Here is a 24,678-nt window from a genome sequence, read left to right on the forward strand (position 1 = left end):
GCTTCGGAAGCTACACACAATTCCTCACAATGCCATTCTAGAATATCTTGGAGGCATTCTGCAAGCCATGTTCTTGATGGTGAGACGTCAATGCCACTTTCATGATGTTTCTTGTGATGTGGCTTTTTGGCAGGCTCAATTTTTCATCACGCATCCTTCCAAAACTACCCCCAGAATGGACAGTGAGGTTTGGCCAACCTCAACATTACTAAAATAAGTTTTATGGGGCATGCTAGACTTCCCCCTTGGTGTGTTGAATGTAGTTGGTGATCCTGCCTGCCCCTTGCAATGGCCATCAGTGGGTATTTGGCAGGGGGAGGGCTTGCAGACAAGGCACTGTGACTAGACTCCTCTGAACAGCAGAGTCTGTGTCTGTGAGATCAGCACAGTGGTGGGTATCTACTAATTCAAATCACTCATGCAAATCTGAGCTATGTACCTAATACAATATCCTCTTGGATATTGAACTTAGCTAATGTTATGCCCAGTGCTGCTATCAATGGCAGTTGCTCTCCAAGTGCTTCTGGAGTGGGAGAGCATTTCACCAGGGCCGCAGCATGGTAGGTGGTGGTGCAAATGGTTAACTCCCTCTCCCTGAGTACTGGGGTCCAGGTCCTGATTGCCTTTCCTTCAAGGCTCCTATTTAAGTTTTAACAAACAGGTACATGAAACAGTTGGGATGCGGGTGGCACTGTGGGTTAAACCACAGAGCCTAGGACTTGCTGATCAGAAGGTCGGCGGTTTGAATCCCTGCAACGGGGTGAGCTCCCGTTGCTCGGTCCCTCCTCCTGCCAACCTAGCAGTTCGAAAGCACATCAAAGTGCAAGTAGATAAATAGGTACCGCTCCGGCGGGAAGGTAAACGGCGTTTCTGTGCGCTGCTCTGGTTCGCCAGAAGCGGCTTGGTCATGCTGGCCACATGACCCGGAAGCTGCCTGCGGACAAACGCAGGCTCCCTCAGCCAGTAAAGCGAGATGAGCGCGCAACCCCAGAGTGGTCCTCGACTGGACCTAATGGTCAGGGGTACCCTTACCTTTACCTTTATTGGAAATACATATCCATGGCAAAAACACCATCCAGAAAGCCACCAAAATATTTACTTGGTTTGCACTGTGTGATCTTTTGATGCATGTTGACTTCACATGTTAATTTATGCATGTGATATTGTTGGCACTTAAATTATTGACTTGTAGTATAGTTGATAAGCTGCATTGACAGAAATCTTTATACACAGAAATCCTCTTTGCAAATTTTCTTTTGTGTTGGGGTGCTTCAAGACTTGCTATTTTCTGGTGAAATTCAAACAGTGGCAAATTGTTTAGGAAAGGACTGTTTCCTGACAGGTGGGGAAGCCATGATTGTTAAAGTTGTATAAAGGGCTTTAAGTATATGCTGTGGTCTACCATGTTAAGCATGCAGTCTACTCCTCTGTTCAGTTGCCAGCCATAGTCCATAGTCCATTTTATATTCACATGGGCTCAGTAAACACTGCTGCTTATTTACTTGATATTTTATGATGTCTTGTAATTCAGGATGTATTTTACAATGGAGATGTTTAATCTGTATCTGTTAGCATGCTTTCATGATGAAGAAATGCACATAGATATAGATATACATAAATATAGATATATATGGTGTGTTAGGGGACAAATATCTTGTGTTTAATAAAAACAAAGAATGCACAATATCCACCACAAGCATTCTGATTCACAGTTCAGTTTTGTGTCTAAAATCTGGCTGAAAATCTGCTTCTTTTCATCATTTCTTATCCTGAATGTTTTTTCCCCCTTAAAGAGGCATCAATTCAATGTTAAAACAAAGCAATGCACATTCAGCTCTTTGGTGGAGGAGGAATGAAATGTTGTTTGATACCTTATTCAAGGATGCAATATGACTTTAACAGATTGGCGAACTAGACCAAAACTAACAAAATGAATTTCAGTAGGGAGAAATGTAAGGTTTTTTAGACTTTGGCGGCAATCATCAGATGCAAAAATACAGGATGGTGGCTTTCACTCCTGGCTTGTAAAATGACCTAGGGGTCTTTGTAGGCCACAAGCTTAACATGAGTCAACAGTGTGAAGCAACAGGAAAAAGAAAAACGAAAAACTAATGCAATTCTATGCTGCATCAAAAGAAGTATAGTGTCCTGTTTAAGGGAAGTAATATAATATTTGCTCCCAGCCTATCATCCAACCAGCTCAGGGCAGACTACAAGGGATTATCTCATGTCAGGGTGAGTGATAGCAACTGGTCCAAGGTTGTGTTACGAGTGTCACTGAGGAGTGGGAATTCGAACTCATGTCATCCCTGGCTGCATCTTAATGGAAGAAGGGCACTGGCCCTGCAGATGGTGCTGAACTTCAACCCTGACTTTTGGCCATGCTGCCTGCAGCTGATGGAAGTTGGGGTTGCTTTCCATTACCTTTCACTGAGAGCAGACACAGCTAATTCTTCAAAATTCACACTTCAACCTTTTCAACGAACACCCCCCCCAAAAAAAATCCTACCCCAATGTGTAGGATTGGGGTAGCAACACGGGGGGGGGGGCAATGGGGTAGGGGAAGAATATGTACAAAATTGTGTACATGGCAAATTTGTGTGCAGACCTTTTGTTTTAATGAATGCAAACTGGTGTGGAAAAAATTGGGGTGAACTCATTTGCAGACTAGGAAAATGAGAAACCTCAAATTGACAAGTTCGTCCATCGCTGCCTAGGAGTAAACCTCATTGAACTCAGTGGGACAAAGGACTACTCCACTGTTGGTAAGATATTGTCCACATCTGTACCGTATATTAAAAGCAGTTACTATACCAATTTAATGCCATGCCTTCCTGTAAAGAACCCTCAGAAGTATAGTTTGCAGGGGTGTAGCACTGTTTGCCAGTGCCTGGGACAGGTGCACACCCATGCGCGTTTGATGAGGGTGGAGCGTGCTCACCCAGCTCTCACCATCAGGCAGGCCTTCGCATGCCAGGCAGGGTTGTGGCACACAGTGGCATAGCATGGCGGGTGCAGGGGGGCCAGCCACACCGGGCGCAACATCTGGGGGTTAGGGGGCGCAAATCCACGGGTTAGGGGGCGCAAATTACTTGCCTTGCCCCGGGTGCTGACAACCCACGCTACACCACTGGTGGCACAGAGGGTGCTCTTCACCCTCTCTGTTCCCTGCCCTCACCGCCAACAGGTAGGTGATCTTACACCGGGTGGGGAAGGGCCATGGACAGCAAGCAACAGGGATCTCTGTGGGGGGTGCCTGGTCTGCGGCCCCCTCCCAATTGCACGCTTGGGGCCATGGCCCCCCCTGGCACCACCCATGCTATGCCACTGGTAGTTTGTCAGGAGTTGCTAGATGCCCCTATTCCTCTCAGGGAACTCTGGGAATTGTTGCTTTGTGAGGGGATAGGGGCCCCCTAACCACTCTCAGCACCCTGAACAAGCTACAGTTTCCCGGATTCTTTGTGGAAAAGCTATGATTATTTAAAGTAGAATGATATTGTGTGGATGTAGCCATTGCATTCAACATATTTTACATCCAATGTTAAGTGTTTTAGTTGTTTGGTTTGTTCAGGCAATTGTTCATCAATCATGAGCCTTAAATCTGGATGACTTGCGGAACTACAAGCTCGGAGAGGCATAAATATTCTGGCATTTACGAGATCCTCATCATAAGGCGAAGTTTGCAATGGCCAAACCCAGTGTACCCCCAAGGAAAAGTTGTAAGTTATTGCAGTATTCGTTTTAAAACACACACATCTAGATATTGTTTAAATGTATGGAAAGAGCTGTCTATTTTGGTCCAATAAATGCAGCTCCCCAGGATGTGTATAAAAATTATAGAGTTTTAATCCAAGATAAAGCTCTAAAAATGCACATATATAAGTAGGTGACATGATTCTTGGGAGACAATTGACTACATCATGACAGGGAGTGGCAACCATACCTAGAAAGGGCTGTGGCCTTGTAGGAAAAGCCAATCAGGAGCCACAACCAATGGTGGGTGAAACCTGAACATAAAAGTGGGAGGAGTCTCAGCACTGCAAGAATGCATTACTATTTTTTTCTTCCTCTCTCTGTGACACCCCAGCCCTTCTTTACCTCTCTCATACACACATGGACCAGAAGTAATAGAGTGGGTGACCCAGGGAGCAAGAGTGGGTGACCAGCAGCATGCAAAGAGCCAGATGATACTGAGGGCTACGTTGTGCTGATGGAAGCACTGACCTCAGCAGAGGCCAGGGTGCCTTGGACAACTCCACACAGGTCTTAGGCCGAATACTACTGTTCATAAGAGCAGAGCTCAGATGTTGCTTCAGCACCAGTTACTTTTGGACTGAGCTTTATACAGGAGCCAAGGCCCTGTCTCAGTAGGTAGTTCCCCTTTCACTGAGAGGGGCCTCTTCATTTAACGGGGGGCAGTGTCTTCCAATAGACGTTTACTTCAATAGAGAGGTATAGATTCCAATTGCCCTGGAGCTTCTAAGATGCAGTCCTCAATGTGATGTCTTTGAAACTGGGGTTCTGGCTCCATGACTCCTTCAAGTACGTTAGATGCTTTTGGGGCTGGCCCTGAGGACAATCCTTCCCCCCACTCTGAATCCTGGTCTCATTCTTTGAAGAAGGGGGAGTTAAGCCCAACAAACATTAAATTAGGGGTGCATATGTGGTCTACACATTTGTAAGAATGAGATGGTAGGCCTCTTGAAGTGGCATAATGGATTGTACCACTTCAGGCTACAGGTGAAGGCAAGTCATTTGTGAATGTAAAAAAATTAATTTAAAAAATATCCCTGTAAGTAAAAAAAATCCAGCATGCCAGGGAGCAAAGTTTTGATCCAGCCCATTTCCCTGCTGTGCTTTATATGTAGGGAAGTTTCCCTGCATAATGCTATCTTGCAAAAATAAGATTCCATCCAAGCTGAAAGCAAAAGTCATATAATCCAGCCTACTCTGATTTGGCTCCTTGTGTATGTAGACTGAGTTTAAGATGGCACCAGTCTGAGGGATGAGTTGTGCTCTTCCATACTGATATTGAGACCTGGGACATTATTTATCAACTCCTGCTGGGACACTACTGCTGTTGAGGTCAGAAGTCCAAGGTCACAGAAAGCAATGGTGGCTAGTGTCCACTGGGACTGGTGGGGCAGGGGCAGGAGGCGGGCAAACCAACAGTGTGGTGTAGTGGTTAAGAGCGGTGGACTCGTAATCTGGGGAACCGGGTTCGCTTCCCCGCTCCTCCACATGCAGCTGCTGGGTGACCTTGGGCTAGTCACACTTCTCTGAAGTCTCTCAGCCCCACTCACCTCACAGAGTGTTTGTTGTGGGGGAGGAAGGGAAAGGAGAATGTTAGCCGCTTTGAGACTCCCTAGGGTAGTGATAAAGCGGGATATCAAATCCAAACTCTTCTTCTTCTTCTTCTTCTTCTTTGGTGATCACTCGAAGCCAAGTAAGATTGTCTTCCATGAACATGGAGCCAGCTAATTCTGGTTTTGCTCCCATTCTCCTTCCCACTGCATTCTACAAGGGCAACACTGAGACTAAGTAGGAGGAAGCTAGAAGGTTGTTCTACCCGCTGGGCTGGGCTGAACGTTAGAAGGCTGGCTGAGGACTAAGGCTGGTGTGGGGAGCTCCCCATTCACTCCAGAGGAGCAGCCTCCACGGACAAAGAGAGTCTGCTTTGCAGCTCCTCCTTATGCCAACATCATCACTCCTGGGGACCAAAGGGACTCTCTGAAGGGACCCCAAGAGAGATTTGAGTTTCCTCTGCTTTGTACTGAACAGGTATGGTGGTGTTCGGTGTATTGCAGCTGTTGCTGCTTTCCAAGGAAGCTGCCCTGCTCTGTCCTCCCCGGTGTCAGTCCTGCTCTGTATCTGCAGCAAAATGTGAGCAAGTCTCAGCACTCTCAGAAGGTGAGTCTGCCCCACTCAAACCCATGCTTCCGCTTCCTCCTCCCCATCACTTCCTGTAATTGTCTCCGTGGATAAGTCGGGGACGGGGAAATTTTTTTAGCACTGGGGACATGTTTCCTTCTGGGCAGCTTTCTGAGGACTACATGTCAGTGGTGAGCACAGCCAGATGCAAACGTGGGCAGGGCAATGCATTTAACTTCTACCTTTGTACAGTAGGCAAGTTTCTACACACACTCATGTGCCTCTCCAAAGCCTCTGTCCAGGCAAGCAAGAAGCATTATCAGGGTTCAAGGATGTTCTAGCCATTCAAGGAAAGTGTGAAGCAAGGCCAGTGTGGGGTGTGGCCGGGGAAGAAGATAGAGTCTGGCCTGGTGAGAGTTCCAAAGGACAAGTAGAGAAGCCTAGAGGGCTACATTTGCCCTCCAGGCCTGAAGCTCCCCATCTAAGCAGTTCTGCAATGCACAAACTATCATTATCTGGTGCCTGGGGCTCCCATGCATTTGGATTTTCCTGGACATTACTGGGATTTCAAAGGCAGAATTGGAGTCTGGGGGGAATTTCCGAAATGTGGTGCTTTGTCCTGGATCTTAGGCAAAAATGCATTTGTTGGTGTTTTTGTAAAAAGGAAAAGAAAAAGTCAACATCTTTCATGGTGACCTGATTTCTACTTTTTGAAATATGGCAACAGTGGTGCCTAAGCATGGGCAGATCAGTCTATTTGGGGGCTGTGTCAATTCCACTTTTGTTTACTCATAAGTTTGCTCTGACTAATTTCTGTATTAAACCACATTTAAAATAAACATTTTCTCTCAAGATGCACATTTTAAGAGTATTTTGCTACGATACATTTTATTGGTGGTGGTTGGACTTCAAAAACTATTACCATTAGATCCAGTGTGGTGTAATGGCTGGAGTGTTGGATTAGGAATAGGGAAGCCTAGATTCAAGTTGCCATTCAGCCATTGTGATCCCTGGTGACTATGTGCCAGCCACACACATCGCAACACACCTCACAGTGTCGTTATGAGGATAAAATGGGTGAGGGAGGAACTAATGATATAGACATAGATATCTCAGGACCCTGATGTTGGGAAAGATGGAGGGCACAAGGAGAAGGGGACGACAGAGGACGAGATGGTTGGACAGTGTTCTCGAAGCTACAAACATGAATCTGACCAAACTGCGGGTGGCAGTGGAAGACAGGAGTGCCTGGCGTGCTCTGGTCCATGGGGTCACGAAGAGTCGGACACGACTGAACGACTAAACAACAACAACAATCTCAGGGCTCAGGAACCTGGGGCACTCTAACTCCCATCAGCCAAGCCAGCATGGCCAATGACCAAGGGTGATGGGATATGTAGTTTGGCCAGATTTGGAGAGCCACAGGTTGCCTACCTCTGATGTAGATAATCCTGAGAGAAAGAGCAGAATGTAAATGTAATAAACAAAACAAAACAAAAGAGAAGCACTGTTGCACATAGGCTTTTTCTGCATGATGTATGCAGATTGCAGAATCCTGCTTCCCTCAGTGCAGAATGTGAGTTACCATATCCTGTGTATTTCTGGTAAGAAGTCGTAAGTCCAAATGTTGCTGTGCCTTGTAGTTTTCTGTCTAAGTGTCTCCCCACCCTCTCCCACCCCTTCCCCCTGTATTCAGTCTTAGTAGGTTTGTCAAGTTACACAGAGAAGATACACCTACGTCATGGGAACCTTAGTGAGATTCCTCCACTGGCCTTCACAAAATTCTCCAACCTCCAGTTCCTGTCAATCACTGGATTCCTAGTTTCATCCCTGACCAACCTCACCTTTTCCACAATTCATGCCAACCGCCTGAGGGTATTGAATCTCAGCAATAACCACCTCCTTAGTTGCATGGTTCAGCCAATGGCTTTCTCAGGTCTTCTGCTCCTGGATGAATTGATTCTGACCAACAATAGTTTGGACATATTGAGAAGGTCATGGTTCTCAGAGATGCCAATCCTCAGCAAACTCTTCCTTGGGGCCAACAGAATTGCATACCTTCCTCCAAGAACATTTGAAAGCCTGGCCAAGCTGGATGAACTGGTCGTGTCTTCTAATTTGATCCAGTATCTTCCAATGGACACTTTCTATGGATTGCCTTTGTTGACCAAACTGGACTTATCAAGCAACAAAATCATGTTCATCAACCATGAGGTTTTTCAGCCTTTGCAAACACTCAAACATCTTCTACTGTTCCAAAACAGGTTGAGTGTCTTGCCCATCCTTCCAGGTTCTGTAAACTTCTTATTTCTTCACAAAAACCCATGGGAGTGCAATTGCCAACTGGCAAGATCTATGGAGCCACTGATGGCCAAAATCCAGTATCTCGATGATATTGTTTGTGATAGACCCCCCAACTTTGCAGGACACCAAGTGATGAGCATCAGGCCTGGAGATTGTGTCTCTCTGTCTCCCTCTCCATCCCCAAGCACACACCTCCTGCCATCAGCTATAATGAACCTCAGCTTTTTTTATGGCTTTCTAGGTAAATGCTATTTAAGCATATGTTTGAAAGCTGGACCTTTTGATAAATCAAAACGCTTTGAATTGATTAACTTAGTCAGTTAGTCACCTAAATGCTGCAATCCCATCAATAACACCATTCCTGTAACCATCGTTTTCTGACTAAACTATTTTTACAATGTTTGCTAAACAGTGTTGGATAGTTTTTTCTTTAAATGTAGTTGAACCGTACAAAGGACATAATGCAGAAGAATGTAAACAAAGCCAATGCACACCCTGCCTTACAGTTATTTACAGCTTCAGGTTTCAAAATGTAGTTGCATTCCAAATATTGCCTGCACCCAACTTCAAAACAAATAGGCACCTTTTGTGTAATTGGAAGGAGGGCAAGTCCCTCACCCCACCCCACCCCACTGGGACATCTTTCCTTCTGCTTTGATGTTCTTGCATCAGATAGGAACATAAGAAACTGCCTTAATGCCAACTCAGGCTGTTTGTCCATCTAGGGCAGTATTGTCAACTCTGACTGGCAGCGGCTCTCCAGGGTTTCAGACAGGGAGTTTCTCCCAGCCCTACCTGGAGAAGCCAGGGATTGAACCTGGGACCATCTGCCAACAAAGCAGATGCTCTGCTACTGAGCTACAGACCCCTCCCAAGATGTTTTTTTGCAGAGGAAGAGCTGGGATTTCATACTTTGCACAATGGCCAAGTCCTTGTGCTTTGTTTCTTTCCCGATGGGTGGGAGGGCACCCTGAGAGCTGGATGAAATCTGCTTGCAGGCTGTATGAAGCCACAGGCCAGGGCTTCCCAACCCCTGGTCCAGACAATACTGAGCTTGATGGAAAGATAGCCTGACCTTGTCTAGGGCAACTCCCTTCCCAATGCATGCCACTGTAGGCTGCTTGGAGGAAGCCTGGGATGCAAATAGAATAAAGCAGACAAAATAAATTGCAGATCATGAAGCTGACCATTCATCTCTACCATGCTTTATCTCCATGGGTGCAGGAGGACTCCTCGTTGGTTTAATTCCAGGCCTGGTCATCTGTTGCTGCATTCCCAACTATTGTAACTGCACCCCCTTTGCAAAGCAGACTGAAGACAAACCACCCTCCCAAAAGAAATCGACCAAAATGTCCTTGAGCAAAAAGAGGACCTCAAACGTGGACCCACTGAAACCTTCCAGTTTTCCCATCATGGAGAATGCTGCAAGCCATTCGGAAGGGGTCAACATTGCTAGAGGGTCATTGTGTGGCTGCTTCTGTGGAACCTGTAGAGCACAAGATTTGGGAAAGGCCAAATCTTTCCTCAAGAAGCCGGTGGTTGCCTTTTTATCGACGGATCCTGTGGGTAAAACCGTTGTGACTCTCCATGAGAAAGGAGACAGCCTGTCTTGCTGCCTGGCACACAGGGGATGTATCAACAGGGTGAATGACGCCTCTAGATCTACCAGAGCCCATGGCAGCCAGGAGCAATCGTTTGCAAAGAGGGGTGCAGGATCCTGCTGCCCGTGCATCCAGCATGCAACTTTACATCAGATGGAGTGGAAGAAACATGGTGAGTGACCAACACGGAACAGAGAAACCATCCAAGACTTGTCCACAGTGATCCATTCGACGGTCACCTCCATGCTTGACTACTGTAATTTGCTTTACGTGGGGCTGCCCTTGAAGCTGACCCAGAAACTCCAGCGGGTGGAGAATGCTGCAGCGAGGCTCCTCACGGGGTCTCTGCCATGGGAGCAAATTCACCCAGTGCTTTTCCAGCTGCACTGGCTCCCGGTGGAGTACAGGGTCAGATTTAAGGTGCTGGTTTTGACCTTTATAGCCCTTCACGGCCTAGGACCCTCGTACCTACGGGACCGCCTCTCCCGGTATACCCCACGGAGAGCCTCAAGGTCCATAAATAGCAACACTCTAAGGAAGTTAGATTAGCTTCAACCAGAACCAGGGCCTTTTCAACACTGGCTCCGGCCTGGTGGAACGCTCTGCCTCATGAGACCAGGGCCCTGCAGGATCTGATTTCTTTCCGCAGGGCCTGTAAGACAGAGTTGTTCCGCCTGGCCTTTGGCTTGGAGCCAATTTGATTCCCTCCCCCTCTTTCTTTTTTCTTTTTCCTTTCTCCTCCTGTGAATAAGCCTGCATTTTAATATTTTAATGTTTCAATATTTTAATGGTTGTATTTTAATCTTGTTTTTAAGTTGTATTCATTCAACTTGTTTTTATTATTGCTTGTTAGCCGCTCTGAGCCCGGCCTTGGCTGGGGAGGGCGGGGTATAAATATAAATTATTATTATTAAGCATTTGATTATACTATGGATTCCTCCACACTATACATTTTAAAGCACGTGGTTTCTCCTAAAGAATCCAGGGAACTGTAGTTTATCCCTCACAGGGCTATATTTCCCAACAACCTACAGTTCCTAGGATTCTTTTTTTTTTTTTTTTGGGGGGGGGGGAGCCATGTGTTTTAAATGTATGGCGTGGAAATGACTTGTATCTTTACCAGCAGATTTTCCTGGATGAAACAAGCTGAATAAATAAATCAGGTTCATGTAGTTCAGGGTTTGGTGACTTTGTGTCTGTCAAGGTTACTTTGAATTGGGGGCAATCAGTCAAGGGTCTGCATGCTGGTGGTGGGTGTGGTCAAAGCCATTGATGGGCAGAGCAAGAGCCAAAAATCTGTGGAACTCCCCTTTGTCCAGCTTTCCCCCTTCTCTTTCTCTCTGCTACTCCCTTCTCTCCCTCTTCTTCACTGTCATGGAGAGAGAAATAGACAGAGAGACAGAGAGGCAGAGAGACAGACAGAGTTAGATAGAAATGCGGCTGAGGGCCTCTGGTTAATGGAGCACTCCAAACAAGTTTCTCAAGTTAATTTTTATTGATGCCTGTGTGCATTCCATGTGTCACCTGTATTTGTGATGTAGGATTTGTTTTCTCTCTCTGGCTTTTCATGTTTTCAGACTTGAGGGAAGGAGTCCACCACCAGTTGGATGGACAGATATCACACCCAGAGACTCAGCTTGGTGGTGTTCAGGACTCCGAAGCTTTGGTCCATATAGATTTTCCAGATGAAAGTGCCCTCAAGATGGAGAGAGACTGTTCCATGTTTTACAAGACCCCTTCCAAGAGAAAAGAGTTGCCTCAGAGTGGATTGAACTCTACTACCCATAGTTGGCTGACAACAAAGAAGAAGAACATGTCAATGTCTGGAAGGCCTAGCCATCACTACCAGGGTGGTAGTGGCACATCTCGTAGATGCAGAAAAGCCTCTGAAGAGAAACTGTATGGAGAACGCTTCAAAGAGGGAAGCTATTCTAAGCACCCAGACAGAAGTGGACAGTCATCTTGGAAGACTGATATTTATTCCAAAGGCTATTCCTCCTTGCCAAGCCAGGGCAGAAGAAAACAGCAGAGGAAGCGATCAGGTGATCTGCACAGCCCTCCATACTGTGGCATGACTTCCACTTCTTGCCTTTCCAATGTGCCCAGCCAGTCAGAGGATTACAGCCCCAAGTCTCCAAAGGATGCATGTACTGAAATGCTGTCCATTGCACAATATCCTGAGGAAGGAGGGAGCAACTCCCAATACTTGGATACTACAGCACAGGCCAGAACAAGAGTTCTTGAACATAGAAAAGCTGGGATCCAGCAACAAGGCCCAGACATTTCCTTGTCAAGGAATGTACCCACCACCACAAGAATGCGGAAACATAGAAACGATAGAGAGGAACCCAACCAGTATTGGATAGCTCAGAGGGGGCACACTCAACAGAGCACCACCCCTAGGACCTCCAGAAGGCTGGATAAAGCTACCCAATGGTCTTCCACTGACAAAGTTCACCTGAAAGGTAACATTGAGAATGCATTATCATTTTTCAAGTGGGGCAGTTTAGTAGCAGCATGGAGAAAAGCAGGGAGCACATGTCCACTGACCACTGACCTGGCTCATCCTCCTTTGATAATGTCTGGTTAAAATAAGATGCATGATGTGGCATCATTATGCGATGTCACTACAACATGTATCCCCCCCCCCCCTTTGCCAGACCTATGACTAGAGAAGGAAGAGATAAGGGGTTATGGAGGTGTTTTTGGGGGCCACAACACATTCTCCATATTGAGATGCATCTGAATATTTATTTGATTAATTCTTTGATTATGGCTGGTTAGACAAATTCATGGAGAATAATGCTTTCAGTAGCTACTAGCCACAATGGCTATGCTCTGCCTCAGCAGCTGGAGGCAACAATGCATCTGAAAACCAGTTGCTGGAAACCACAGAGGGGGAGTGTGCTTTTGTGCCCAGGTCCTGCTTCTGGGTTTCCCACAGGATCTGGTTGGCCACTGAGGGAACAAGACACTGGATCCAGATGGGCCATTGGCCTGATCCAGCAGGCTCTTATGGTGTTCTTACATTCATCTCCATCATCAGCCTTTACTTCCTAAGTACAAAAGGAGAACTGAGATTATGAGCCCCATTCCCACCCCACCATTGGCCTTGTACTTAAGACCAATGGCCATTTGGCTCTTGCTCTCCAAAAAAGAAGAGGAGTTTAGGGTTTAATTCCCTAATTAAATATGATTGGGAGGCTGATTGGGAGGCGGGAGCAGGAGATTGTGTGCATCTCTTTATCAGTTGGAAAACTTGGAACATCACAAACAAATGAAAGAAGCATACAATCCCTAATTTTATGTTTCATCCTGCAGAACATGAAGCAGCCCTTGGTCTGCACCACAATGCTGAGAGGTCAAAATTGGAAGACGTCTGGCAACCAATCTCTTTATCAGCCCTTCACCCTTCCTGTGGAATTCCTCATCATGGGCAGAGGGAAGGTGATTTAGAGACTCCTTCTCCTCTGGCCAACACAACAGCACTTGCCACTGTCTTCCCGCCGACTAAGAACACCATGCAATTGATTCTAAATGGTCAGGATAGGAGCGTGGGGGTTGTGGGGACATTAGAAGCTAAGATGGTGGTTGACCACAGAGTGGACATGTACCCTCCAAGGGGTGTGAGCCTCAGAACCTTGAGTGAAGAAATCCTGGATGCAGAAGTGCCTTTAGAGTCTTTTGCCATTGGCACTGCCAATCCATGTTTTGCAGAAGGTAAAGAGAATGGTGTTGGCTCATCTTCCAAAGCAATGGATCTGAATTCCTGCTATGACACTCCTATTGGCCTCCTCTTCACAACAGATGAGAATCTGTGGCTGCTGGAGCTTCCTACGTCTGATAAGAGCTGCAGCAACATGATTTATTCAAGCTTTCAAAGGGGTGGATATGAAGAGGCCGCAACTGTCACATCAAGCTGCCCTTTGGTTCAGAAAATGTGCCAAATCGATTTCCCCCTTCTGGCTGAAGAGGAAAGCACAAGCTTGCCAGGTGAGCATACAGAGGCTGACTCAGCTGATATGAGGGAAGACTGTGTGGTTGCCTATGAAAGCCCTTCAGGAAATTATGGGGAGCAAGAAGGCTGCTTAAAGACTGAACTTGATGCCAAGTCTAAGAAGTAGCCCAGTGGGTTCCCCCACCCATTCACTTGCTACCAAAGTAAAACTTTGTCGAAGCTGATGAGGCTGCAATCTCTTCCCTCAATGGAAGTTGGTTCCATTTTTCAAAAAGGAATGGATGAATGTGCCAATTTCACTGTGCTCAGTTTCTCATTCCCCCAACACTCGGTATTTTAAGTTCACATTTATGACACTGCAATTTAGAGTTCAAAACATCCCTCAAAAACTTGAACATTTTTTTATTTTATTGCCATCATTTATTTTTTTTGTCCAAATAAAATAATAAATAAAAACCCAACCATCTCTACAGTCTGAAAAAGTTCTTCAAGATCAAAGTTTTCTGTTTGTGGTATAGGGGTATAAATTGATAAACGCTCCTTATATAAATCATCACCCTCCCATATATTTGGAAACAGTACAGACAACTTGCAACTTAGGCACATTTAATTTGTGAACATTCAGCTTTAAACACTTGGCAATTGAAAAAAATAAGATAAATTAAGACGGGGGTGGAAAGGGGGCAGGTGTCTAGGGGGGAAACGTTGGCAATCCTACCTGCCATTGAACCCAATGTATTTCGACTATATGCAATTTTGGCTTTAGGCACAATCCCTGGAACATAACCCCAGCGTAAGTCACCTATATATAATTTCATAAACAGAACAAATTTGCTCATATCATTAAAATGATACCCAAGTAAGCCAAGAAGACATTTCCTTGACAGAACATTTTGTAGATAAATATTCTTCCTTTTTATGAATGTCCGCTGGCAGGACAGTTACAAAAATAAAATATTTATTTTACATGTGTCTCCTGATTGAAAGTAATAGAAAAATTAAACATAGTAGTCCATCAGCCATTGCTAAATACATTGTTTTTCTTTGTATCTCTCAGTAGATGTAAATTTACACTTTAGAAGTAATCTATGGAATTTTTTTAAGGTGAGATGTGTTAAGCAAGTAATGTTTCATATAAAGATTGATAGGGAAAAAATGAAACCACCATAATGCCATCACTCTAATTTTAGATGCTGCTTCATCAAATTTGGGCAAGGAAGAGGGGCAATGAATTTCTCTTCTGTTAAGTCATGTTGGTCCTTCAGAATGAGAAACAAACAAAATCAGGGATGGATAACAGGGAGGGATGGGCAAACTGGTTTCTCTCAGTTTCCCATTTTTCAGTCTTCAGTTCTCAACATTTTTGCCTCATTTTGTGCATTATTATTTTAAGTCCTCATGAAAATTCATCAACTTTATGCTGTGAATTTCTCCAAATAGATTGCACTTAATTCCCTCTAACATAATGCATTTTCCTGTTTTTTTATTAACACAGGTATTTTTAATGCACATTTTATCCTATCAGCAAGGCATTATGTATGTCTTGCTTGGCTTTAGGAAGTCCATTGCAAAATCCAGAGGTGTGCAAATGTTGAAGGATTGCTCCAGTTTGATTCATATATTGTTTCAGGAGTACTAATTAGGTAGGCTCCCCTTTAAATGTGTACTGAACTAAATTTCTCCCCCCACAACCCCAGTAGCCCCTGGATCTGGTCCCCCAAAGGAACTTTCTCTGGCCCTGCATGGGTCCTATCAGATTTTAGTCATGGTGTGACAGAGTACTGTCTCTCTAGTTTCACTCATGAGGAAAAGAAAATGCTACCAAGTTAGAACCAAATGGAATATTCCACTGTTGCAACATTACATCTCTCCTTTGGTTTTTTGCAGACTCTGATGATGTTGAGGCACGTACACTGAAAAATGGGGGATGAAAAATCTGTAGTCCCCCAGATGCTGTTGCATGCCATCAGCCTCAGCCACCATGGCCAGTGTTCAGATAAAGTCCATTCGGTTCCTAAATTGGCATATTGGCAATAACCACAATATGAGTTTTCTAATAAGGAGGGCTTTAGGGATGCAAGTGGCGCTGTGGGTTAAACCACAGAGCCTAGGACTTGCTGATCAGAAGGTTGGCGGTTCAAATCCCTGCGACGGGGTGAGCTCCAGTTGCTCAGTCCCAGCTCCTGCCAACCTAGCAGTTCAAAAGCACGTCAAAGTGCAAGTAGATAAATAGATACCGCTCCGGCGGGAAGTGTTAATTCTTAAAGGTACATCATTAATTTTGTTAAACATGAAAATATGGTCTCTCTCATTAACATTTACAGAATTTGTAGCCACCTGTGTTAGAATATATACTGCCTCTCTGTATAAAAAGGAACTTTGGCCAGTGATTGGATTAACTGAATTTATTTTGTTCCATGCTTCCGTCATACAAAAATATGGTATATAAATTTGTTGTTTAATTTGTATGTTGTGTTACTTACCGTATTTTTTGCTCTATAAGACTCACTTTTTCCCTCCTAAAAAGTAAGGGGAAATGTGTGTGCATTTTATGGAGTGAATGCAGGCTGTGCAGCTATCCCAGAAGCCAGAACAGCAAGAGGGATTGCTGCTTTCGCTGCGTGGCAATCCCTCTTGTTGTTCTGGCTTCTGAGATTCAGAATATTTTTTTTCTTGTTTTCCTCCTCCAAAAACTAGGTGCGTCTTATGGTCTGGTGCGTTTTATAGAGCGAAAAATACGGTAGTTTGTATAAGGATTATGTTATGTTTGTTTAATTTAGAGTATGCATGGCTGACGAAGCCCGGTTGGGCGAAACAAGGTATTATCCCAGAATCCTTGTCACCATATTGTGGTTATTGCCAATATACCAGTTTAGGAACTGAATGGACTTTATCTCCTGACCATCCATTGGACTTTGATTTCTCTTGATATGTTCTGTTTGCATGATGTGTTGGTCTATGGAATTACACCTTGTGAGATATTATATGTTGAATTGTGTTTGAAATAGAAGATACGTAGTCAAAAACAGCCTGTTATTTTGTATGTGTTGTTACCAGGATTGTATTTACGTAACCTAAGGTTTAGTAGTGTTTTGCATGAAGCCAAACCAGAGCAAAGTCACTGTTTCCTGACCCCTCACTGGCGACTTGTGGGTAATTATTTTCTTTAAAACAACCACCACCACTCAGGCCATGAAGAGGTAGAGGCAGTGGAAAAGATGAACAGCAGATATTCATTCTTAGAATCTTACACACACACACACACACACACACACACACACACCACACCAAGCACACTTTTGAGTCTAGCAAGTTTACTAGCAAACTTCCATCTCCTCTCAGACAAATGCCTCTAAATTACATCACGAATGGTCACCAGTTCATCACTTGCAAGCAGATAAAGAAAATGTGGACCTAGAGACACTGTCAGACTCCAACTCCCAACATCATGGGCTGCTAGCTGCCTGGGGCTGATGGAAGCCAAAAAGCATCTGAAGGCCCACAGGCTCCCCATCCCTGGTTTATAGGATGGGAATAGACACATGTTTTGTAATGGAGAGGTGTGTTCCTAACTCAAGGAAGATAACTCAATAAGAGACTTGGTCAAGGCCCCCTGCAGCTTGACAGTGCTCATCCAACAGTGAAGTTGTTGTCCCTTCTGTAAACAATTCTACCCAAATGGACATCTTGAGTCTCCAGCAAATGGTTACAAGCCAATACTCATGACAGTTATGACCACTCTAATCTGATTCCTTGTGTTTACCAGATTTCCTCTTATAGGACATGGCAACACATGTCTAGAGGATAAAGATACCTAGCAAATCATAAGTAACCACCACCGGAATGCTTCGTTGTTTTCAGTTTTGAAGCTCTTCTGCTTTGAACAGAATGTGGTCTTTCTTCCGGACTGGATGGGTGGCTGAAACACCTGGTGCAACAATCACCTGTGGAAACCCTCCAGTCTATGACAATGAAGATTGATTTGGTACATTTTAAAAAACCCACCCCACTTTCCCTCTCCCAAAAAAGCATTTTAAAAAGAAATGATTAAAACTGAGACTTGTACGAATCATCCATGTCTTCGATTGGACCATGTTTCCTTTAATTCTGAAACTCTCAGGACCTTCCATTGGAAACTTTTCTGGGGGAGACACAAAGCCAGGTTGGGGAGCGGGGTAAGGGAATGTGACTTTTTCTCAGTGCCCTGTGGGTCACTCGGTAAGCTGGTCAGGATCCCCAACCAAGCGGTTGTCTTTGTCTTTTCGATGAGAAGCTCATCATCAATCCCTGCAGAAAACTGTCCATCCCCTTCAGCAAAGTTCATCCATTAAGTTCTGTTATAGTTCCATGCATGGACAAGAGGGGGAGGCAATAGTGTCCGTGCAAAAGGAGGGAGGTTCTCACAGCTGCGTCTCATCTCTCGTTTCGGGGCTACAGGGGTCCAGCTTGTTACTGCAGCTGCTCTTTCGACTGTGGGTCTCATTTTCGACATGAGCTAAGGGATCGGGTCGTATTAAATACCTAGGCAGAAATGATTATGCATTGCTGTTATGTTATTCTATTTCTTGTGCCCCCACCCTTCCTATCATGAGAACCTAGGGCGGGTAACAATAACAACACACCATGAAAGCAAAAGCAAAACCACAACTACATTGGGTTGTATTTAACACAGTGCTATGTAGCGTTTTGCATGAGCAGAACAACTCTCCTCTCCCCTTTGCACCCCCTAAATTTGGGGATAGGGTGTATATGAGGAAAGGACGGGAGGAGAGTCCTGTTGTGCAAGTGGAGTTATTTTTCTAGCTGAATACCACCCAAAATATTGTAAATGAATCAGTAAGATGGATAGCAATAAATTATCCAGATAAAGGCCTGGAAGAAGAAATAAGCCTTACCATGTTGCCAGAATAATCTCAAAAGGGTTGGAGTTTCAGAACTGGGGTGCCACCACTGAGAAGGCCCTGCTTCTTCCAGTGGCCCTACCTAGCCGTTTTACCCACAAAGAACTCCTGGAGCCAGATATGAAAGCTGTTCTATCTATTCAGCTTACACCATCAATGGCTTCAGTCAACCACATCAAAGGTACTTACACAATGTCGTTGAGTTCCAGGCGTGTGTCTGGAGGAGGGTTGATGAGAACATACGACAATGTGTTCTGATGGTCATTCATTTCGTCTGCAAGAAATATGAGGACTGGTAAAACATCAAATCCTTTAGTAAAGAATGGCAAACCTTTGAGCCCTTTGGAGTGTTTGAATCACAACTGAAAGGGAGGGAAAATTCTGACCTACCCACCCGCCATAGTATTTTGAGGCATGCAGGTTTCCAGCATGCAATAATAGCCATTATTATCATCCCAGGAACAGTTCTGGGGCTGACTTTAGCTCAGGCGTGGTGAACCTCAGGACCAGGGCACAAATGTAGTGCTCCAAATCACTTGACCTGACCCTCATAATTCTTCCCAGACCACACACCCCTCTCCTCATGCAGCACCTCTCACTGGCCCTGCCTTGCATCCCCCTGCGGTATTTTTTCCTGGCTGGGATGTGTCCTTTGATAATACCTCTTGCTTGCTTAGAAAGAGGACAGTGAGTGTAGAAATTATCCGGCTGTACGGAAGGCAAAATTTGCATTCACTGCTTCACTCACTTTTGTGCCTGTCCCTTCTCACCACTGACACACAGCCTCTAGAAAGTTTCCCAGGAAACAATGCAGCTCTTGGGCTGAAAAATGCACCCCGCCCCCACATCCTAAACTAGGCTAGAGGCGTAATGGCAGATCTCTAGCAACTTCCCTTCTCCCCTGGCCACAGGCCTTGCCTTGCACCCCACCCACTTGAGTGTCCTTTGCCTGGCTAGATTGTGTCCTTGCCTGGCGGGAGGATTGAGATGGATGGGTGAGTGTGTAGAAAGTGAACTTTATATCATTTCCTCCACCTACTTTTGCCCCTGATCCCACCCACCATGGGCATGTGGTCCTCAGAAGGCTGCTCCCAAAGGAATGCAGCCTCTGGTCTTCAAAACAAAACAAAACAAACATTCTCCACCTCTGCTCTGGTTTAAAATACCAAGCACAACCCCACTCAGACTGATGAAACATGGCTTTATACAGCAGCATCCTTTCCCCTTGGAAGTGGGTATGCTTGGCTTTGTGCAAGCCATCTGAGAAACCTGGCGTTCCACAAAGGACCTGGTTGTTCCACAAAGGACCTGGTTGTTCCACAACGACAGAAGCATGCATGAAAAACAGGGTGATGGAAAGGAGGGCCACACGTAGGAGGGGCAGGCCATGGGAACATGCTCAGAAATGGTTAAAAGTTGGTTGCTTGTCAGATGGATGAATCTGGGTCATATGAATTCCTTTCAGGCAGAGCCTGTCTGTGAAATGTTATTTTTTTTTAAAAAAAAAGTGTGCTGATTCATTTGGGTGATGGAGACGTTTCCCCACCAACTTCAGCCAGCCCTCCAGCTGGTGGACTTCTTGGTTACATCCACCCCAGGGGGCAGCCCTGTCTGTCAGCTTCCACCTCAACCTTGCCCATGTACAGCCTGGCAGGGAAGAGAATGGGGACAACCTAGAATGAGTTGGCGCCACCTGCTGTTGGCCTCCTTGCCTTCGGTTGCAACAGGCCTAATGGACGGCAGCCCCCAAATGACTCTGAGCGTCTCTGTGTGTCCCTTATCCCCATCTGATCTCTGCAGAAATTCATTGTATGAATGCCCGGAACACCTTTTGACACACACAACTGTGACACTTTCAGAAGGCATCCCTCCAAGAAAGGCTCCTCCATTCACTGTGCTGGCAGGACCCGTTCTATTAGAGCCAAGTGGCAAAGGGAGGTGCATAAGGTGGGTGATGGCGGCGGGATCTTTGCAACTGGAGGCTGTGCTCAAGGCCAGATAGTAAATCTCTGTGGGTCTGATGGAGCTGCTGGCTTGCACTGGCTACCCCAGGTCCAGACATTCCCTGGGAATTTGAGTGTTGTCCATTTATAGATATGGACAGAAGGATCTCTAAATTCAGGGAAATTACTCAAGTCAAGCAAAAAAGAAAGAGAAGAAAAAGAGAAAAGCCTTGATTTTAGCCATTTATCTGGATATTTAATTTGTTCCCCTGGTGACCTTGCGAAAGCACAAGTTTGTTGTGTCTCATATGCTGTGGAAGTCTTTAATTGGAGAAGGGCTACACGGTTGTCTAATACCCTCCTCTCTCTCTTAGCCCCAGTCGCATATACGCAAAATGTTGGATATTACTGCCTTACATTATAGAGCTTTGTAAGCAAAACTGCAATGACTTACATTTTTTAATGAACACACAAAAGTGCATACATTGTTTTATTTTCACTTTTAACCAATCAATATTCATTGATGTTTTAAGAATGTTTTTGTGCTTATATTATTCTCATATGTTGTATTCCACCTTTAATTTTAAAAAAGTACAGATTATAAACAAACAAATATTTTTTATTTTTTATTTTGGTGAGGTAAGGGATTGACACTCTGAAAACTGAACTCACTGTTGGCATAAAGTATTTGCTTAGCTTCCTCTGCTCTGACTCCTGAAACCCACCCAGGCACTTTCAAGCCTCAAGAATTTGAGGACTAGAAACTTGATTTGGAGCAGAGATTCTTGAGGATGCCAAATTATATGCAACTTGTGGGACTGTATCAAACATACATGCAATAGTCCTATTAATATCCATGAAGACTCCTTTGAGGCCAGGGATGTGGGTGCTCCAACCCTCCAGAAGTTGTTGGACTCCAGTTCCCATCATCCCGGCTGGGAGTGATGGGAGCTGGAGTCCAAGTGCAACCAAGCTCGGAATATTATCTCAGCTGCATCTATAACTATTCACATTGTCCTTGAAGCGGTGGGTTTGACAGGACCTTGGTTTCTTCATTTTGGTACTGCCAGAGTGTGACCCTGAAAATGAGGAGCATTATGACAAAAGCCAGTTCAACAAGCACAGGATGATGAGATGAGAGCCAATGGGATTCTGAGAAACAATAACATGCATATGTGAACCAGCCTATACAGTGAGGAAGTCCATCCTAATGCCCAGCTCAGATTTCTCTCTCTGCAATTTGATCTATCATTCTTCGCCTAGAACTCAGCAGAAGGTGCAATAGAAAGGACCACAGCATTGGGCAAGTGTTGGGAACTACAACTCCCATCAGCCTCTGCGAGCATGGCCAATGGCCAGGGATGATGAGAACTACAGTTCAGTAACATCTGGAGGGCCAAAGTTTAGGGCTATGTCCTAATGCACTGTGTGATCTCTAAGTGGGTAGGATCACCCTTGTGGCATTTTTCATTCATAAGTTCAGTTTTCTACAGTTCCACATCAATCAGTGATTTCTTTGTAAAGTCCTCATGGAAATCCACCAACATTCCTAGTTTTTGTGCACAAGTTTCCCAAAGTTACTCATTTTTTGCAAAGCAAATTTCCTTACTTTAATGTGTTTCTGTGTGAACTTCACTCATATATGCATATCCATACACACTTTATCCCAGTATATGCATTTTTTTTTTTACACATTACATGGCTGGAGAACTGTGTAACAAAATTAAGAGATGTGTTGAGTTCCAAAGGATGGCTGTAATTCAGTTCACATATTGATTCAGAAATTAGGTACAGCCACCTCTAAAGGCAATATGAATCAAGATTCTTTCCAGTCCTTAGCTGAGACTTGGAAGACTATGAAAAAGAACTCTTGCATCCTCAGTCTATTTTGACATCTATGAACACCTCCATATGACCTATTTATTGATCACAGGAACATAGGAAGCTGCCTTACACCAAGTCAGACCATTGTCCATCCAGGTCAGTACTGCTTAACCTGGCAAGCAGCTGCTCTCTAGGATTTAAGGCAGAAATCTCGCTTTTAGCCCAACCGGGAGATTCTGCCAGATTGAACCTGGGACCTCCTGCATGCAAGGAATGTCTTCTACCCCTGAGCAATGGCTCTTCCCAATAATCCAATTCTGATTTGTTCGTGGGGAGGTTAGATGGCATTGCATCAAACAAAGGTTATCCCACATTTCCCAGCCCATTTCTCCAATAAGTTTGATCTTGGAAGTGGGTGGGAGTGGGCTTGATGCTACAAATCAACTTTGCCACAAGCTGATTTTTCTGGTACGTGATAGTCACTATCCGAAATAGTGACAGTTTGGAAGCTTCTGATGAATTATTAGGATTTAAAAGGTCACACCCCCCCATACAACTGACATCATTTGGAATGTGGTAATGTGGGATGGGGGGTGGATTTTTGAAGAGGAACAACGCATCGGCCATTTACCACATCCTCCTAAAAGGCCACTGAATTTTTGGTGGGTATTTTGGGAAATTTCCCCGAACCTCCCAATTGTTGTGATGATGCAAAATGGTCACCTCTGTGCCACCCCCCACCATGAGATGCATTTAACTTGAGCCTCTGTATGGCATGTTCTCAGTCATGCAGTTTAATCACGAGTCAAGCCTGACTCTCAGGGAAAAGAGATTTTACCTTGCAAATATCCAAGGTTTACACGATTCATCACATCACAGGCTGTTAAATTTGCTACATCCTCTACAGAACACACAGAGAAGGAAAAACGACGATAACAAAAAAGAAAAGGCACAGACATAAACAGAGAGAAAGAGAAGAAAGAGAAAGATCAGCAAGCAGCGATTTAGAAAGTACTTAAGAGACCAGCATTGGTGATTATATGGGCAGGAATGTAGTAAAAATATATATACACACACAAAATAAATAAACAAAATAAAATAAGAAGGAAGCCAGACTAAGGTGTTCTGTTCATGGCGTTGTGCAGACTTCAGACACCAGCGGGTGATATGGAGTGAGGATGAACCATTCAGAGAACCATTGAAATGATCAGTGATGTTGGTCTTAGATGCCCATCCCTCACTCACTAGGCAGTTCTTTAGGAGAGTACGTCAGAGTCTCTATAGCAGAAACGGGCAATTTGCAGCCCTTGAACTGATTTAATACAGCCCTCAGGTAATTTCAAAAACCCTCTGCCAGTGATTGCTTCAGACATCTGGCAGGAGGAATGTGCCGCTTCCCCAGCGCAGCACACAGTGGGAAGGAGGTGAAAGATAGAGGGAGGGAAGGAAGGAGAAAAGAAAAGAGTGAGAAGGAAGTGGTAGCAAGAGAGAGGAGGAGGAGGAGTGTTGGTGTCAGAAAGAGATAAAATGGTGTGTAAAAAGAGAATGAGAAAGCGCGTGCGCGCGCACACACACACATACAGAGACTGAGAAACAGAAGTGGTGTCTGAATGAGAAGGAAGTGGTGGAAAGAGGGCCTTGGGAAAAGAGAAGGGGAGTTAGAAAGAAAATGGGGTGAGAGAGAGAGAGAGAGAGAGAGAGAGAGAAGGGGGCAGGCAGAGAGAGGGGCAGGGAGAAAACTGGTGTAGGAAAGACACTGAGAAGGGAGTGTCTGAGAGAGGAGAGAAGGGGAATTCAGAAAGAGATGGAGAGAGGGGTGGCAGAAGAAGACAGAGAAGGGAGTGTGGTACAAACTCAAATTTGAGCTGGGCCAAGCTCAAATTGGGTTTTGGCCCAGTTCAGATTTGGGGAAATTCATTCAAAGTAGAAGAGGGAGGGGGAGAGGAGGGGAGGGGTAAAAGGGGCAGGGTGATCTGTCTATTTTGGGTTTTGGCTGTACCTGTCGACACTTTTGGTCCATCCACCATTGCCACTCAGTGCCCCCCATAACCCTGCAGTAATGCTGCTGTTGATAGAAATCTGCCCACTCCAGTCATGCCAGTTCTCAGAACCCACCCCCAAGACACCCTAGATGGAGGAAAAGATTTTGACTCTTGCTATTTTTTCACTCAGCTCCTGTATTCTTGGTTCAAATCTACTACTGCATTTGCTGAGAGCCAGCCTCCTCTGTGTCTGCCGATGTGCTTCCTAGTTCACAGTCAATATTACAGACATTC

The 24,678-nt window shown here is 45.0% G+C and overlaps 2 protein-coding genes across 22 annotated transcripts in view; one reads left to right on the forward strand and one right to left on the reverse strand.

The window, feature by feature from the left end:
• The first annotated feature begins 60 nt into the window (after positions 1 to 60).
• LOC310669243 (uncharacterized protein) lies at positions 61 to 14,195 on the forward strand. 7 transcript variants are annotated; one of them, XM_083422945.1, is made up of 8 exons: positions 61 to 79; positions 2,667 to 2,765; positions 3,572 to 3,719; positions 5,782 to 5,910; positions 7,568 to 8,416; positions 9,400 to 9,948; positions 11,354 to 12,241; positions 13,098 to 14,195. In XM_083422945.1, the coding sequence occupies exons 3-8, from the start codon at positions 3,686 to 3,688 to the stop codon at positions 13,898 to 13,900; spliced, it is 3,252 nt and encodes a 1,083-aa protein (XP_083279071.1). In that variant the 5' UTR covers positions 61 to 79; positions 2,667 to 2,765; positions 3,572 to 3,685; the 3' UTR covers positions 13,901 to 14,195. The 7 variants fall into 7 exon arrangements, with proteins under 7 accessions (XP_083279071.1, XP_083279070.1, XP_083279069.1 ...); XM_083422944.1 differs by lacking the exon at positions 61 to 79 and adding an exon at positions 88 to 187; XM_083422943.1 differs by lacking the exon at positions 61 to 79 and adding an exon at positions 94 to 391.
• Positions 14,196 to 17,808: 3,613 nt separating this feature from the next.
• Positions 17,809 to 24,678, reverse strand: part of KCNT1 (potassium sodium-activated channel subfamily T member 1) — a 202,742-nt gene continuing 195,872 nt past the window's right edge. For 11 of the 15 annotated variants that reach the window (XM_083422886.1, XM_083422890.1, XM_083422888.1 and 8 more), the window contains 3 exons: positions 23,241 to 23,303; positions 18,825 to 18,909; positions 17,809 to 18,255 (listed from right to left, as the gene is read on the reverse strand). In XM_083422886.1, the coding sequence (XP_083279012.1) occupies positions 18,135 to 18,255; positions 18,825 to 18,909; positions 23,241 to 23,303 (269 nt within the window). In that variant the 3' untranslated portion in view covers positions 17,809 to 18,134. The remainder of the gene's footprint in view (positions 18,256 to 18,824; positions 18,910 to 23,240; positions 23,304 to 24,678) is intronic. The other 4 variants (XM_083422889.1, XM_083422891.1, XM_083422884.1 and 1 more) reach the window with 1 other exon arrangement.

This window comes from Podarcis tiliguerta (genome assembly GCF_965153285.1).
Source record: "Podarcis tiliguerta genome assembly, chromosome: Z".
NCBI lineage: Eukaryota > Metazoa > Chordata > Lepidosauria > Squamata > Lacertidae > Podarcis > Podarcis tiliguerta.

Bases quoted from the DNA above. Each gene is read 5' to 3' on its own strand.
- LOC310669243 (XM_083422945.1), top strand. From the start codon at position 3,686: ATGGCCAAACCCAGTGTACCCCCAAGGAAAAGTT. The intron at 3,720-5,781 runs GTAAGTTATTGC...TGTACTGAACAG, and splicing joins TGTACCCCCAAGGAAAAGTT to GTATGGTGGTGTTCGGTGTA. The intron at 8,417-9,399 runs GTAAATGCTATT...CCATGGGTGCAG, and splicing joins CTTTTTTTATGGCTTTCTAG to GAGGACTCCTCGTTGGTTTA.